A 16,937-nucleotide genomic window follows, 5' to 3' on the forward strand; every position below is an offset into this window, starting at 1 on the left:
GATTGGTTGATCTCTGTGGTTAAGGGGCCCGCTAAACTCTCCGAATGGTTACTGGGAGAGTTCGGAGCTGCTTTTCTCGCTCGGGCGCCCCCTGCCGATCAGCTTTCCAAGTGACATGAAGGCACAGTCGGTAAGCACTACTAGGCAGCTGCCGTTTCATTCCTTTCTCTCGCGTGTCACAAGGACAGCAAGACGTATTAAGTTTCATTATTGTTGCTGCCTAGGTGCGTTGACATCATTATAGTCTCTTCTAGGGGGCCAGGACTCAATAGTCTTGCTGGCCATAGATCTTGGGTTCCATAGATCTTGGGTTCATTCTTAGCAGAACCAGTAAATGAGCTCCCTCCAATAAAGCGCTTTGCTGTTTTCTATATATTCGGGTTTACTTTAGCATTTAGAAAATTAGAAAAAGTTAACGTTAGGAAAGACACTCCTATTCCGTTCTGTGTCGTTTTGGAAAAAGCAGGGGACCCTTGCATTTTAAAACACTTTTGAAAAAGGGTTTGTGGTTTGCCTTAGAAAAATGCATGTGAGGAAATGTAAGAGTGAGGTTTTTAAATTAGTTTTTATTGAACATTTTTTACAGAGTAAAACAATACAAATATAAAGAGGGAAAAGTAGGAAAAAGCGATAAAAAAAGGAAAAGTTATGAAGAAGCACCTTTTGCTCTTTACAGCAGTTATAAATGCATTATATATTTTAGCTTCTTAATCTAAAGATACTGCTCCCTTCTTTCCATATTCTACACTTTATAGTCATCAAACCCATAAATCATGTTCATTTTTGTTCCGTTTTCAGCATAAAGTCCATACAGGTGTCAGATCTAATCACAAGTATAGTTGCTGCCTTTTCCCTAATCAAACCATTTTGGTCATCTTTGCAAATTCTGTCATCTTCACCAACCATTCCTCTATTGTATGTGTATTTCAGAGTCTTTCCATTTTTGTGCATATAATAATTTTGCTGCCGATGAAAAGTAGGAAGATTTTGACTGGCAAAGAGTTTTTTTTAGAATCAAAAATCTTGTTCCAATCTGTTTCATTAGCCAATTTATCTTACGATGATGCCTAACTTTATAGGTGTGACCCTGTACTTAAGGCAGTGTTTTTCAAACTTGAAACTTTAAGATAGATGAACTTTAACTCCCAGAATTCCACAGCCAGCATTTTAAAGTTTATTTATTTATTTATTTATTTATTTATTTATTTATTTATTTATTTATTTATTTATTTTATTACATTTATATACCGCCCTTTCCCGAAGGACTCAGGGCGGTTTACAGGGTGATTAAAAAACAAAGATACAAAAGTTAAAAACAAATTAAAAAAATTATATTCGTCCCTGCATAAATAAAACCCCAGTTAAAATTAAGATTAATTCTCAGCCTGGGCCAGAGAGCTCGAAGAGCCAGGTTGTCAAGTTTGGGGGGGGGGATGACCCAAGGAATATTATTTGTGGTAATCAGTTTTTTAAAAGTCAACTTTTGTTCATGCAGCTGTGTTGATAATTTTATTAATATCTGCATCTTGGAAGGATTTTTGTTTCCAGAAACTGGGACTTTTCACTCTACCAAGTTTAAGTGCTATCCATCCATTCTTTTGGTGGCAGAAAAATATAACTGCTGCATGGAACTTGCTATCCCTATTGCCAATCCCAGTTTCTGCCAGTCACCTGTCTTGCTTCCAAACCTGTTTTAAATACCTTGATGCTGCCCTTGGATGGTCTTGGAATAAGAAGAGAAAATTTCTTTTTGACAGTGGTACAGTTTAGGAAATGTTAAAACTATCTCACAGTGTGGGGATAAAGGCAATATTTCAGATGCAAGGCAGAAAAAAAAGAAGTTGCCCGGACATGTTTCTGCTAGTTAGTTGAAAAAGGGGACACTTTTAGTCATGTAGGTTTCTCTGAATCTTGCCTGTGAAACTAATTAGGATTCATCCTGTACTTTTTTATGGAAATGTATCCACTTGTTAAATTATTTAAAATTTTGGTTTTAAGCTTGTGTTGCTTAGTCAAAAAAAAGTCTAATGGTTGCAGAATCGTGGTTCAAGGTTCTGGTTCTTACCTATAAAGCCCTACATGGCTTAGGCCCGGGATATTTACAGGACCGTCTGCTGCCAGGAACGACTTCCCATCGCCCTGTGCGCTCACACAGAGAGGGCCTCTTCAGGGTGCCGTCGGCCAGACAATGTCGGCTGGCGACCCGCAGGGGGAGGGCCTTCTCTGTAGGGGCGCCTGCCCTTTGGAATCAGCTCCCCCGAGAACTTCGGATGGCCCCAGATCTCTGGTCCTTTCGTCGCGACCTAAAGACATACCTTTTCCAACTGGCCGACCTGGAGGTTTTAATATTGTTCTAATTTTATTGGTTTTAGTAAATAATCAATGGGGCTTTGTAAATTTAATCTTTTTTAATATTTGTATTTGCTGTTTTAATTGTTGTTTTATTGTTGTTAACCGCCCTGAGTCCTTCGGGAGATAGGGCGGCATATAAGTCCCATAATTACCGTAAATTAAATTAAAATGTCTAACACTGGAAATTTAAGCTTAAAGTTCCAAAATAATTGAAAAACACCAACCAAGTAACTTAATTATCACTATACTTATTTAGATATATTTACTTTGTCCCCTAGTGTTTGCTGTATTATATGTATTTGGTTGGTTTTCCATTTGTTTTTGTTCCTTTGTCAAAATTAAATAGAAAAGGTGACCATGAACACTACTAAGGAAATAAATATACTCCTTTATATATGAAGAAGGGTTAATGCTCATCACGTGAGCATTAAGACTTAGCTCATTGAGTATATCTAAAGTAAAAGTTTGGAGCATATATAAGATAGTTCAGAATCAAAATTAATTTCACGTGCCAAAAAACAATGAGTTCCACAATAAATCAACATTTGAAAGGAACCATTTAAAGAGTTGGATTGTGCAAGAGATCATTAATACAAAATTTGGCAACTGGATTCAGTGAAAGGGCAGTTCAAACTCTACTTATCCCAAAGGCCAAATAACATCAAGTTGCTAATATTTCACCATTCCTTTACATCTGCTCCTTTTGTGTGTGTGTGTGTGTGTGTGTGTGTGTGTGTGTGTGTGTTACTAACCCTGTCCCACTGCACAGAGAAAAGAACCTTGAGTAATATAGGTATGGAAAACTGACAGTAGCTATGTTCAGGAAACACAGAGATAATGTTTAGTGACCTTGGTGTGTCTGCAGAAGGAAGGAGAAGAGGAGCTCCTACTGACAGCGTCTTTATTTCCTCTGTATTGCCCTTGCCTCATTTTTTTTCCTTCAGACTGAACCCAGTCTTGATTTGATTTTGCAAGAAGGCTCAGCTCCTTCTAGCATTGACCATGATCCCCCAATTTTATATGAAGGCTAATGTTGAGTTGTGGAATTCTTCCAGTGTTCTTGCAGAAATACCAGTAGACTTGGCATTACACTCCTTTGCCTATGTCCCATCACTTCTCTTTCGAGTGAAGGACCAGCTGTGGGTGAAGCAAAACAATAGTGAAGGTCGGAGTAAGATGTGTTTTGTATGGTAGATCCTCCTGGCCTGAGGCTCCCTAACCAAGCTGCAGAAAAAATGGAAGAAAGAGTTTATGAAATGTTCAGAAAATGCTTATGAATTAGCACATTACACCATTAACCTTTCAAACTCCTGGCAGTTTATAGAGTAATGGAAACATAAAGCATTGGATAAAATCAGTGCCACCCCAGATAGTTATAGCATTTTATGCTTCAACCACTGTAACCTCTAGGAAAGACTTTGGTCTTCCAAACTTTCTGGAAAGTTGTCAGAGCTCCAGTTAAACTCAGGAGGAACCATGCTTCAAAACCAAAACATAAGGGAACGTACTGAAAAGCAGCATTGTATTCTTTTCCTCAGTTCTCATATGGTGATGGGATTCAGCAGCCCCAGACTGAATATATATCAGGTGAGTTAAGCAGGCAGTTTTTCACAGAGTCATGTGTCAAGTAATAAAGAGCTTTATAGGCGGAGACCAGCTCTTTAAATTGTATGTGGGAGCCTACTAAAGCCAGTGCTGTTTTTATTCACTTTGTATTGTTCTTTGTTTTTAAATGTTTTAACAATTGTAAACTGTCCAGAATCATTGGAATTTGGATGACCTATAAACAATAAATTATTATTACTATTATTTCATACTTGTAGCACTGCGGTTGTATGGCACTGGTAGCTCTCACCTACCAGCAAGTGAACCAACTTAGCTTGCTTGTAGTCTTCGTAGGCAGCTCCGTGTAAAGTACATTGCAGTAAATGATTGAAGCAAGAGGTGTGCAAGAGAAAAGACAAAATCTCCTTTGATGTGAGTTCAATTCCTGGTGATTTCATGGGCAAAGTCATGTAGTTTTGTTTAGCAACAATATGGACATGGCAAGGGGAAATGGGACTGGCTGGATGCCATTTTGTTTACATTCTCCCCTTGATTAGCTAAAGGAAACATTGGCTGATTCATGTTAGTTTTTTAGTACCGTATTTCAAGATTGACTGCAGTGAGGAAATAATGGGGATGGGTTTGAAAATGATTCTGATTATTTGGGGAGTGAAAGCAGGAGCCTTTTGGGAAAGCTTACATTCAGCTAGAGTCTACACCAAAACACATCTTACCTCCTACTCCAACCCTTACAACTGTGTTACTTCACCTGTAGCAGGTCCTTCCCCTTGAAAGGGAAATGATGGGGCATAGGCAAAGCAGAGCAATGCCCATTCTGCTGATTTTTGCATTGGCAAGAATGGATTATAACCATTTCAGAATCCAGAGCTGTTTCATGGCATAGGTGCTGCTGCATTTCATTTCTGTTCTCATTTTTTCAGAGGTTTAGTAAGAGGATAGTGGTGGAATTAATCACATTATTATGCTATACTCAAATACCGATAATATAGGCTGTCATTGGTTCTTCTATTAGGAACATTGTGGTAAAGAGCATTTAGTTGTGCTTCCTGGCTCAAGCAAACAGCAGTGCTGCTTTGTCGTATGTCCTAAATTAGTCTTTAGATCACAGCCACTGGCTAAATAATGCCAGGCTTTTATTAGCCCCTATAAAAACAATACTTAAAAATCACTTCTCTTGGTTTTTCTGATTTAGGACTAGGCCACCAAAGGAAAATGAACTGGAGGTTGCATTTCAGAGTCTCTGCAAGGAAAACTGTGCTTCAGACTGCCAGTTTACAAAGATTAATTGGTAAGTCTCAGTCTGCTTCAGGCAGCTTGCTTGATCTGGGAAAAGCATATCAGGGTTCAGAAAGGCTATGGAGATTTGTGACAGTGGGTGGACAAATATACAGGAGTTAATATATTATGAACAACAAAGGGAAGAGTTGAATATAGGAAACAGTGCTGTGTAATAACTCCAGTTCTTGAGTGACCCAATAATGAATAATAATAAAGCTGGTAATTTTGGTTCTGCTGGCTACAATTTTTAAAGAAGAGATTCTAGGACTTGAATCTGGAAAGTCTTCCTAATAAATTGTGTATTCTAACCCTAAGTTATGACTTCTTCTTTAATTAATTCAGTGTTAGTGGTGTTTTAATTTTGTGGGGTTTTTTGGAGAACACAAGTGATATGTAGAATACATTATTTTTCCAGCAGTAAGCCAATTGCTATGAAATTCAGCAGGCACTCCAACTGGCTTTCCATTTTTATTCCCTTCTCTTGCATGGTTCAATAGATGGACTGGGATGTTGAGCTGGGCTGTGTTTATTTATTTAGGATGGGAGACCCCAAAGCTGTAAACGCAAGGGGTAAATTGAAGAGTATCACAGAAAAAGGAAGTGACACACCACTTCTGTATTGTTTCCAAGAAAACTGAATTGAGATCCTCATGTAGTCACTAGGAATAAAGTTCAGTTTATTTATTTTACTTGTATTGCATCAATTGTAAGCAAATGCAGGTTTCTTTTCTTATGTAATTGAACTATATAATAAACAATAAAACTACTCCCTTACAGGAAGTATTAAACATATAAAATTTTATGTTGCTGAGCTAAATTATTTGTCATTCCTCTACAAAATGATACTTCAGTTTCAATATTTATCCCAAAAATGTTTTTTAATTATTTTTAGGATGGAAGTTTCTGGAAATACTTAGAATTACTTCCAATCTGACAGCCTGCAAAAATCTTCCCTTACTTCCCTTACGATCTGTCCTCTGCTTTCCTCATGGAAAACATTTGCTGCAGAAGACTTCAGAAAATAGCTTAAAAAACACAATAGACTTGTCTGGAATAAGGTAAGGCCTTGATATCCTTTGTGTAAATGTTCTTTAACTTGAAATTCTATTAAATCTTATTTAAGAGTAAGGCTCATAAGAGCTCAGGAGATTTTGAATGTTTGTTGTGAGCCTATAATAAACTACCTTTCAGGTTCAAAGTTCTCATTCTCATGATAGTTCTATTGCTGGCAGAAGGAAAGGATCCAAAGGACACTTGTTCAGTGTGGTATTAGATTACAAAGCATGTAAAAGGCTATTCTCTGCATAAAATATCTTTTAAAATGTCATTCACTTAATATAAAATACTTTTAAGTATTCTAATCCATGGGTTGTAATACAATGTACAGTTATCAGGCATACAATTTAAAAAGAGTAATCAAATTGAAGATTATTTAAAATAACGTAAAAATACTTTATTTTTGTTCCAAGGACAAAATCATAGTAATGATGTTACTATGGAGGAAATGTTTGTGATACTGGGTTACATTCAATCTCCAGAGTATTTTTCCAAGCTGTCTTCTGTGTTTTCCATAAGAATTCAGTTTTATGGGAATCAGGGTAGAATCCTTCGTTTTTCAGAACAGGTTCTAAATATTTGGCAAGTAAAGCAAAATAAGTTGGTTATTACAACAGATAGTATAATATATCTTCTACATTGCTGCTCTGACAGATGCAGATTCGTCAGTAGGGTAAGACCTTTAGGAGAATGGCTATCATTTTTGGTCAATGCCACTACTTGCATCAGAAATTGCATTAATGCTGATTGGAGGGAAGTTACAGTAATATATGTCAGATATTGACTCCACTCTGCTATGTATTTTCATACTGCATATCAAGTTCCAACTTCGTTGTTAGCTATTAAACTTTAATCAACTTTAATCATGCAGATACAATATATCTAATACCCTGCTCTTGAAAGTCTATCAAAGCATCCTCAGATGCAAAAAAAGTCTTGGTGAATACCACATTTTACATAACTTGTAAAAAGTGCTTTTTTGCATAAAAAGTAGGAGCTAGCAAACTTACGAGATGCTATATAAGAAATGATACCCTTGATTGTCTGTTTTGGCCTGAACTTTAAATGGAATTGTCTAATCTTTAAAAACACTTTGTTCTCCATGGAATCTAACTATGGCAGAAATATGCCCAACAAGTTCTTTTTTTCTACTATATCCACATGATGTTGCCTTCACCTTAACTTCAGTCCATGAATGAGAAAGCCCTAAGACATCCCTGGCTGAACTGGTGTTATTTTCCCCTTTACCTTGGCATAGTCCAAGGACTGTTAGGCATATGGTGTTAGCCTACAATGTTCGGTTGAAAATATATTAACCATGATGTTATGTCTTTAAGTTGTTAATTGGCCAATGGGTGTGTAAGTGTTCTCATGGCCATAAGAGGGAGCTAGTAACGTAGCTTCTTTCTCTCTCTGAATTCACTGCTCTCTACTGTTACTGTTTTTGCTCTGTTACCTGAACTGTGTATTGACCTCTGGACTGGTAAGAAGACTTTGTATTTTGGATTACTACTTGGACTGTTGATTTTTTGACTGTGCATTTTTGTTTTTACACCACCTTAAAGTAAAATACTTTTTGCTTTTACAACTCAGTGTACTCTTGTGTGACTCTTACTGCTCTCAGTACCCTTCCTTGTCTGTGCAACTCTTTGGTAGCACAAGGAGACCTCTGCACAACAAATTCCTTAACAAGGACAATCTGTATAACATTTCTTACTATCTATTATCAGGGAGGTCACGTGATTGCAGTGGTTTGAATGAGAGAGAATAGGAACTGGCAATGAGAACAGAAAGTTGTACATTAGTATAATTTCCTGTCAGCTAAAGGCTGGGTGGAGATTGCTTCAACTCAGCACCAAGAGAAGAGAAAAAGCTCATGCTGATTCTTTTCTGAATAAATTAGATAACAATCCATAGATGGATATTCTTATAAATCATCCTGGACTGGAATATTAGTTCTTATTTTTTCCTTATAATATAAGTATGCTTCTTTATAAACTAAAGCACACTTACCAATTATGTTGCCTGCAGGATCCATGGAGTAAGGTTCTTGTCCCTATCCACATTCTCAAGAGTATTTTTTGGAATTGGCCCAGGAGGAAATAACGGTGGAAATAAGAAGCTCAGCCTAAGCGATGTAATGGAATACATCCAGAAGAAAGAATGCCATAGGATAGTAGTGATGGCTGGAGCAGGACTCAGTACTCCAAGTGGGATTCCAGATTTCAGGTATTGTATGGAACTACTCATGTTGCTTTGCCAGCTTTAGCCAAATAAGCACCCACGTCACCAAGACACAGGAATGGTCATCCATTAAATCTGTTTTCATTAGGTGTCCCATAGCTTTCATCATGTGTTAAATAACAGAGGCTCAAATAGGGGTGTTTTTTTAGAAATGTAGGGAAATGTCAGTGTTGTTTTTCTGCCTCTCCCAACACAGAGCCTTGTTTCCTCTTTTAATTAGTAGTGCAGTAGTTCTTTGCAAAAAAAAGAGAGATGCTTGGACTGCATGAAATGTGGTATCTTCAAGAGGTTTTTTTTGGAGGTCCTCAAGAATAACTGTAGTGCTAACAATAATGTTAGTTTTATTGACTAAGAATCATCTGGCCTTTTACTTCCCTTTTATCCCATTTGATCTTGCTCTTCTAAGACATTAACACTCTTCCAATTTATTTATTTAGTGTTTAAACAGATTTGACTCCTGGTTATGTGATTATTTCAGGAACATTTTCAGAACTGGTTTGGCATTGACATTGAGGGAGTGGTTGGCCCAAGGTTATCCAGCTGGCTTTCATGCTTAAGATCAAGACTAAAACTCATGTTTCCCCATTCATGATCTAACACTTTAGCCACCAGATCAAACTGATCTGAATTTATAAATGAGTTGCAAATTAAAAATCCTCTTATTTTACAGTTGGTCCTCACCAATAGTAATTGGGACAGAAACTTGGTTGCTAAATGACACAGTTGTAAAGCACAATGTCACATGATTGTGCTGATTTACAATGGCAGTTCCAATCATATATGGGACGCGGTGGCTCAGTGGGTTAGGATGCTGAGCTTGTCGATCAGAAGGTTGGCAGTTTGGCGGGTCGAATCCCGAGTGCCGCAAAACAGAGTGAGCACCTGTTACTCATCCCAGCTTCTGCCAAACTAGCAGTTCGAAAGCACGTAAAAATGCAAGTAGAAAAATAGGGACCACTACGGTGGGAAGGTAACAGCGTTCCGTGCGCCTTTGGCGTCTAGTCATGCCGGCCACATGACCACGGAGACGTCCTCGGACAAGCGCTGGCTCTTCGGCTTTGAAACAGAGATGAGCACTGGCCCCTAGAGTCGGAAACGACTAGCACGCATGTGCGGGGGAACCTTTGCCTTTTTATATGGTCCTAGCATCTGAGAGTCACATGTTTGCCATTAGTGGCCTCTTGCTGGCTTCCTCATTGACTTTGCTTATGGAAGCTAAGAAAGAAGATTGCAAATCACAATGATTTAACCATGAGATGCTGCACCATCATAAGTGCAAGCTGGTTGCCAAGCACTTGAATTGCAATCGTGTGTGTAGGAATGTTGCAACAGCTGCAGCTAAAGGACCCATCATAAATACCCCTTGTTCAGACTCACTGTAATTTTGAGCAATTGTTGAACAAGTGGAGGTTACCCAAGGACTACCTGTATATGAATTCATTTTACAGGTAGGGCAGTCATTTCTGTGTTATCTCAGGTGATTCTATTGGAATGTTGTGTTGCCTGTTGCGCTTGGTAGCTTGTGTACAGTAACATAAACCAATTAAATATCTGCTACCCCTGTCTTAAAGTTAGGTGAGGTGAACGTCTTCAACTTATCCCATGCTCATTAAAACCCACATACATGCATGGTAAGCCATGTCTGGCAGAAGTCGATCCATATAGATGTTCTATATTTTGTGGTGAGTTCTTGGGAGAGTTTTTTCCCCTTGTCAAAATACTTCTAACTTGGAACATTCCTATGAAACATTCTGGATGTTTTGTTCTGAGTGAAAAATAAAATATATTTACCACTTTCCTTTCCTTAGATCTCTAACCAGTTGATATCTTGAATTAGATATTTCAGTACCGTACCTAGGCATTTCTTCTGCTAAGGCTTTGTGGATCTCCATCATACGTTCATTGGGTTGAACAATGACTAAGAAGTTAGGCAGACATTGCGTGCTTTGACAAATGTATGCCTTTGATTAAATCAGCGATATCACCTGCGACCCATATCCAATATAGATTTGGATTTCACATACAGAGAAAACAGTATATGTGAGCTCTTCTGGAATAATAATTGTTCCCATCTGGGAACTTCCACTTGACCAGTTGGTAATCCTGTAACATATAGTCCTGATACGTCATTTTAATTACTTGGGGGGAAGGGGGGAAGTGTTCCTAATCCAGTGCTTGCCTGTATTTATGTGTGCTGTGTGCTTAGCCCCTACCTGTACTCTTTATACACTTATGATTGTGTATCATCTAACCCATCCACTGCGATAATCAAGTTCACAGATGATACAACTGTGGTGGGTCTTATTACAGGTGAGGATGAGACAGCATATAGGGCGGAGGTACAAAAACTATCCATATGGTGTAGTAACAACAACTTGCACCTAAACATCGGCAAGACGAAAGAGATGGTGTTAGATTTCCGGAGAAAAAAGGAGGAACCTGCCCCACTTTACATCGGGGAGGACTGTGTAGAGAGAGTTTCCTCCTTTAAATTTCTGGGAGTCTACCTCTGTGAAGATCTGACCTGGAAAGTTAACACAACCCAGGTGGCTAGAAAGGCCCAACAGAGGCTTCACTTTCTTAGGGTCTTGCGGAAAAACAGGGTAGAACAACAGCTAATGACCATCTTTTACCGGTCTACTATAGAGAGCGTCCTCTCGTATGGTATTGGGGTTTGGTATGCTGGTCTGACAGCCGTGGACAAGTATTACAGAGGGTAGTGAGCACAGCACAAGACATTGTGGGCTGTTCCCTGACACCACTGGATGACATCACCAGGGCTCGTTGCCTTGGAAGAGTGAGGAAGATTCTCAGGGATGACTCACACCCTGGACGGTATCTCTTTACTCTCCTACCATCCAGTAGGAGATATAGGAATATAGCCAGCCGTACCAACAGGCTGAAAAATAGCTTTTATCCGTGGGCTGTTAGGCTTTTAAATGGGATATAATCTTATGCAGAATTGACTTGGGAGACCAGTGTGTGGTGTAGTTGGTTCACATGGTGTGGTAGGATGGAGGGTTTGTTGTCACTGTGTGTTGGGGGGGGGGGAGAGCACGGGGGAGGCTCAGCTAATCTCAATGTACACATGTTGTACTTTGACAATAAAGGTTTATTATATTATTATTATTATGTGAGCCACTTTTAAAAAACACATCCCATACAAAGAGTGAACCATAAGGTAGGGATCCCTTGAATGAACTTGGTTCCCTGGCCTATCATTATTCAAATTTTACTCTACTCTTCTTTTTTGCAGGTCTCCTGGGAGTGGGCTATACAATAACCTTCAGCAATACAATATTCCATACCCTGAAGCCATATTTGAACTCAGCTACTTTTTCCAGAATCCCAAGCCTTTCTTCAGGTTAGCTAAGGAATTGTACCCTGGCAATTACAGACCAAACTATGCCCATTATTTTCTTCGACTTCTGTTTGACAAAGGGCTCCTTCTGCGCCTCTACACACAAAATATTGATGGGCTGGAGAGAGGTGAGCCTCTTGCCTCTGAGAAGATAAATTGAAAGCAAATTATACAGCAATAATATTTGTGCTGGTGGTGGTGGTGGTGGTGGTGATGATGAAGAAGAAGATGATGAGGGGATCATCCATTTTAAATACCTTGTGAGTTGGTGAATAGTTTGACTAAATCTGATATTTCTGTCTTGTGTGTTCTAGTTGCTGGAATTCCTCCAGATAAACTAGTTGAAGCTCATGGCACATTTGCTTCTGCTACGTGTACTGTCTGTCGAAGATCATATGCAGGAGAAGATTTCAGGGTAAGCCACAGCGTAGCAGATATAGCACTTCAGGAATAGTACAAGTATTACATATATAAATTTTAATGCAAATGTAGTCAGCCTGCTTCTGTTGATTCTAGACGTCCAAGAAGGTAACATAACAATCCTTGAAATCCTTGTCCTACTAGAACACCCTCATCTTTACCTTGACTTCACAGGGAGCATCACTCTTACCCCACATCTCTCATCAGACAATCACAGATCATTATCATCTTTTCTCATATAACAGTGAAGTTAGCAGTGTGATTCCTGCAAAATGCAAGGGGGACATTGATAAAGGCAAAGACAACCAGACAGTAATGTTCCTCCAATTCTCAGCCTTTCCTGACTGCTCCTTCTTATTCATAGGCTATGCCTCCTTCCACCAGCCCGGCTAAGAAACTACAGTAACTGCCATACTCACTGGCTCCTCTTTCACATGGATCCACATATTTCAACTAGATCCTCGATTTTTGCTTCAGCAAGCTAATAGGATTGCCTTTGTTTTTATTGCAGTGTTGGTGTGCACTGTCCTCTGTGATGTCAGTCTTGTGGCTTGTGCTGCCTGATTAGGAACTTATATCCCTATTATCTGATTTCATTTCAGGGGGATGTGATGACTGACAAAATTCCAAAATGCCCCGTTTGCACTGGAGTGGTCAAGCCAGATATTATATTCTTTGGAGAAGAGCTCCCTCATCGGTTCTTTTTGCATTTGACAGACTTTCCTATGGCAGACCTGCTTTTTATCATTGGAACCTCCCTTGAGGTCTGGGCTATCATGAACATGGGAAAAGAATAAGAGATGGGTTTTTAAGACAAAGTGATTCAGAGACTCTGGAGAACAGAGAAAAGCCACGAGAATTCAAGGGAATGAGAGGGTGGCAGTTCAACAAAAGAGATGGGAAAGAAGTTCAGAGTTTTAAGTTCATTATACTGTAGAACAGGGATATCTAACCTTGGGAACGTTAAGACCTGTGGACTTCAGCTCCCAGAATTCCACATGCTGGTTGAGGAATTTGGGAGTTGAAGTCCACGAGCCTTAAAGTTATCGAGGTTGGATACCCCTGCTGTAAAGCCTTAAGAATTCATTATCTTCTCCCATAGGAATAACGTTGCAGGTCTTCTTGCTGGAAGGGTTCGCTCAAATATCTTTTAAGGACTTTTAGGAAAATCAGCATATAAATAAATGTACTATCATCATCTTAAATATTGATAGTACCATTTTTAGTTTCTTGTGATTTGCGCACAGCTCAGCTTAACACATATGGAATGGGCAAATTCAGGAGAAGTTTGGGGTAAGCTTTCGGTTTAGCATTTGAAGATCTATAACTATTTTGTTCTTAGAAAAAATACCCCAAAGTGCAGCAATCTTTGCAAAGAGACAACTCCCTCCACTCTCCTTTCTAATGCTTTATTTTAGGTGGAGCCCTTTGCTAGTCTGGCAGGAGCTGTCTGTGGTTCTGTCCCCCGCGTTCTGATCAATCGAGACCTGGTGGGGCCATTTGCGGTCCAGTCACAGCACAATGATGTAGCTGAACTGGGAGATGTAATCAGTGGAGTGGAAAAAGTGGTAGAATTGTTGGGCTGGAAAGAGGAGTTACAGGAACTAATAAAAAAGGAAAAGGAAAAGGTATGATATTCTGATTTGAAAACTTTGCCACTCACACTCTTTTTATTTTGCTGGCTGGAGTTATGAAAACAATAAAATTAATGGTAAGATTTTAATTAATATAGAGTACACAGTTATTTTACCCATCAGACTATTTATCATAGTCATATTAGGTTTCTTTTACTTACATTTGTTATAGCCAACCAATTCCACGGGATGCTATTACTTTCCATCTCAGATAACTCAAGGGATATGACTAGGTTTGTAATCTGTTCTATGTCACTAGTGCATTTCAGTAACATTTTGCTTTGGCAGAGTGAAACTTAAGATTCGGAAACAATCCATACAGTTATAGTTTGGGTATTCCCTGCGTATCAACTACTCATTCAATGTCCAATGTTTTATTTATTTATTTATTTATTATTTGGATTTGTATACCGCCCCTCTCCCGAAGGACTCGGGGCGGTATACAAGTTGCAGAAGAACTGAACAAATGGTACTTAAGATAGTTCCTTTAATTTCCAGCCATCGCAGCACCCTGGTGTCACATGGTTGTGATTTGCTTAGCAACCAGTTCACACTCAGCATCCTGCAGTCATATCAGTACCATTTGTAACCTTTCCTACAGGCTTCTCAGAAGAGAAGGCAATGGGAGTTGGCAGGGAAGTTCTGGTCAGTCCCCCACTTTCTGCTCATTGCACCACTCTCTTCTTCTTTTGGTTTCTCTGCACTTGTGTCAATCTGTACCTTCCTTCCCCCGTGTCCCTGTAGTCGTGTGAACCTGTGCCCCCCCCTTCCCTTGGCCTTCCTGCACTCAGTGTACCACAGCACACTACCAATTCACGCACATCCTGTGCCTGGTCTCCCCACCCACTTGCAGCATTTCTGTGCTGCTTCTCTGGGTCTCCCATCATTTCCTGCTTAACGATCCACACGTCTTGGGGATTGCATGGATTCCCATTGCTAAGTAATGCAGTCATATGACATTATGCTTTACAACTGCCTTTCTTAGTGACAGCAGTCTTGGTCCCAACCCAAGGACTGTATGTATGTCCAAACAGTCTGTGTCTGTCTGTGTCTGTGCACACACATACACACACACACACACACACACATATATATACACACACAAACACATATACACACACATATACACACCCACATATATATGTATGTGTGTATATGTGTGTGTGTTTGTGTATGTATATACATACATACATACATACACACACACACACACACACAGTCTGTATGCACAATCCATCACCACTCGTTACAATAAAATACTGAAGGCTTGTTTTCTCAGTTTTAGGGCTAAAAATCTTTTTCAATATTGCTTAATAATAAAAACAAAATAATTTGAAATAAAATGCAATCACACTGAATAATTAAATCTTACTTTTTTGTTAGGCAGTTATGGTAGCAGCATGCTTCAATCTCTTCTTTATAAGTAGATATACTATGTAATACATGCAGGAGTATTTCATTCAACTGAAAAAATTGTGATTCTGAGATTCTATTGGAGTTAATAGCATATCAGCTTAGGTTTGGTTCAGTTATATTAAATCATGATTTACTGCATAAACTTCAGTTGCTTAATTGTACATCATCTTGGTTTACAAACTACATTGACTAGGTTCATACATCACAATATGTCTTGGCACAATGCATAAATCAAGCCGTAGTTTATATTTTGCCATTAGTCAAGGTAGACTTGGTACACCTTAAAGATCTTATTTTAACTAATTATGTAAGTAGATCCAGTTCCTTTACTTATTTGTAAATATTTGTTTTCATAAGAAAAGCAAATTTTCAAATCCACATCGAGTTAAAGATCACTCCAGAATGATGTGATGCAAAATATCAGTCCATTCTGCTCAGGTTCAAGTAAACATCAGTGTGGTTAAAATTGGTTCTTCTTTCTGTGTTTATTTTACCATTTGTCAGTAATGTTTTTGTTTAACTAAATACAGTCTCTGCTTCCTCACTTCTACTTTTATTGGGGGGGGATATCTCATCAATTGTTGGTGTAGGTCGTAATAATTAATCCATGTTCTTTGTGTTTTCAGCTGGATACAAAGAAGAAATAGAACTGTATTCTCTAATTTTGGAAAGATTTAACTCCTCAAAAAGTGTGCCTCAGCCAAAGGTTATAGTGATAAATTCACAGATGGAAGTGAAAAGATGGGGTGTTTTTGTTCACCTAGTAGGTAACAGTAAGAACTATCTGGAGATAATAATTTAACTCTTCGGACATCTTTGACACCTCAGAGAAAGACATGTTCTCAAATCTCTTGGGGAAATGAAAACCAAATAATTTGATGAAGACTAAACCTCTGGTCCTGGTGACCAACCCAGATTGTATCCTGCAAATAATCTGAATTTAATTTTCTATGAAGATAGGCTGCAAGCATTTTCAATGTAACTGCTACCTCCCTTTTAGAAGGCATTAATTTTCTCCCATTTTTTTACTTTTTCCACTTGGATTATTTCTGAGTCATTTAAAAAGTGTAGAAATCTGTGGCGTTTTATTCAGAGCCTCAACAAGTGTATTACAGTATTTCATTCATATTGAATCCACAATTTTCTACCCATTTGGAAGAAATCAAATTGGGAGTGCAGTTTTTATCAAAAGTGAATTCCAGCTTATTTATTTTCAACATATAAAGAAAGAGTTCTTAAAATAATGTGTATATTAATTCATAGATATCACTTATGTAACTTGGAAAGATAGCTAGTTTATGCATCAGCATTTCTAGTAAAGACTAGCATATACAGGAATGCTATAATGTAGCTGCTGGATGAATGTGCAGCATTTGCAACTACAGTTCAATTTAAAGCAAAATAAAATTATTTTATCAATAGTTCAGCATCTCTTGACAAATTAAAGCTTTTATTCTCTGCCCTTGATTTTATTTAATATTTATTTTATTTATTTATTTAAAAAATCCTTATAATTCAGTTTCATCAATCCATTGGTGAGGTATCCTCAGCATACTCAACATCAGTTAACTAGTTTCCTGTTTATTATCCCCTTAAAAGGGATGGTGTGT

The 16,937-nt window shown here is 38.4% G+C and overlaps 1 protein-coding gene across 1 annotated transcript; it reads left to right on the forward strand.

The window, feature by feature from the left end:
* Positions 1-16,748, forward strand: SIRT3 (sirtuin 3). Its single transcript, XM_081313326.1, has 9 exons — positions 1-126; positions 5,111-5,206; positions 6,089-6,254; positions 8,284-8,481; positions 11,753-11,985; positions 12,172-12,272; positions 12,880-13,041; positions 13,696-13,905; positions 15,954-16,748. The coding sequence occupies exons 2-9, from the start codon at positions 5,131-5,133 to the stop codon at positions 15,972-15,974; spliced, it is 1,167 nt and encodes a 388-aa protein (XP_081169452.1). The 5' UTR covers positions 1-126; positions 5,111-5,130; the 3' UTR covers positions 15,975-16,748.
* Positions 16,749-16,937: the final 189 nt, after the last annotated feature.

Source organism: Vipera berus, assembly GCF_964194415.1.
Source record: "Vipera berus genome assembly, chromosome: 1".
In the NCBI taxonomy this organism is placed as follows: Eukaryota; Metazoa; Chordata; class Lepidosauria; order Squamata; family Viperidae; genus Vipera; species Vipera berus.

Bases quoted from the DNA above. Each gene is read 5' to 3' on its own strand.
- SIRT3 (XM_081313326.1), top strand. From the start codon at position 5,131: ATGAACTGGAGGTTGCATTTCAGAGTCTCTGCAAGGAAAACTGTGCTT. The intron at 6,255-8,283 runs GTAAGGCCTTGA...TGTTGCCTGCAG, and splicing joins ATAGACTTGTCTGGAATAAG to GATCCATGGAGTAAGGTTCT. The intron at 13,042-13,695 runs GTCTGGGCTATC...GCTTTATTTTAG, and splicing joins TCATTGGAACCTCCCTTGAG to GTGGAGCCCTTTGCTAGTCT.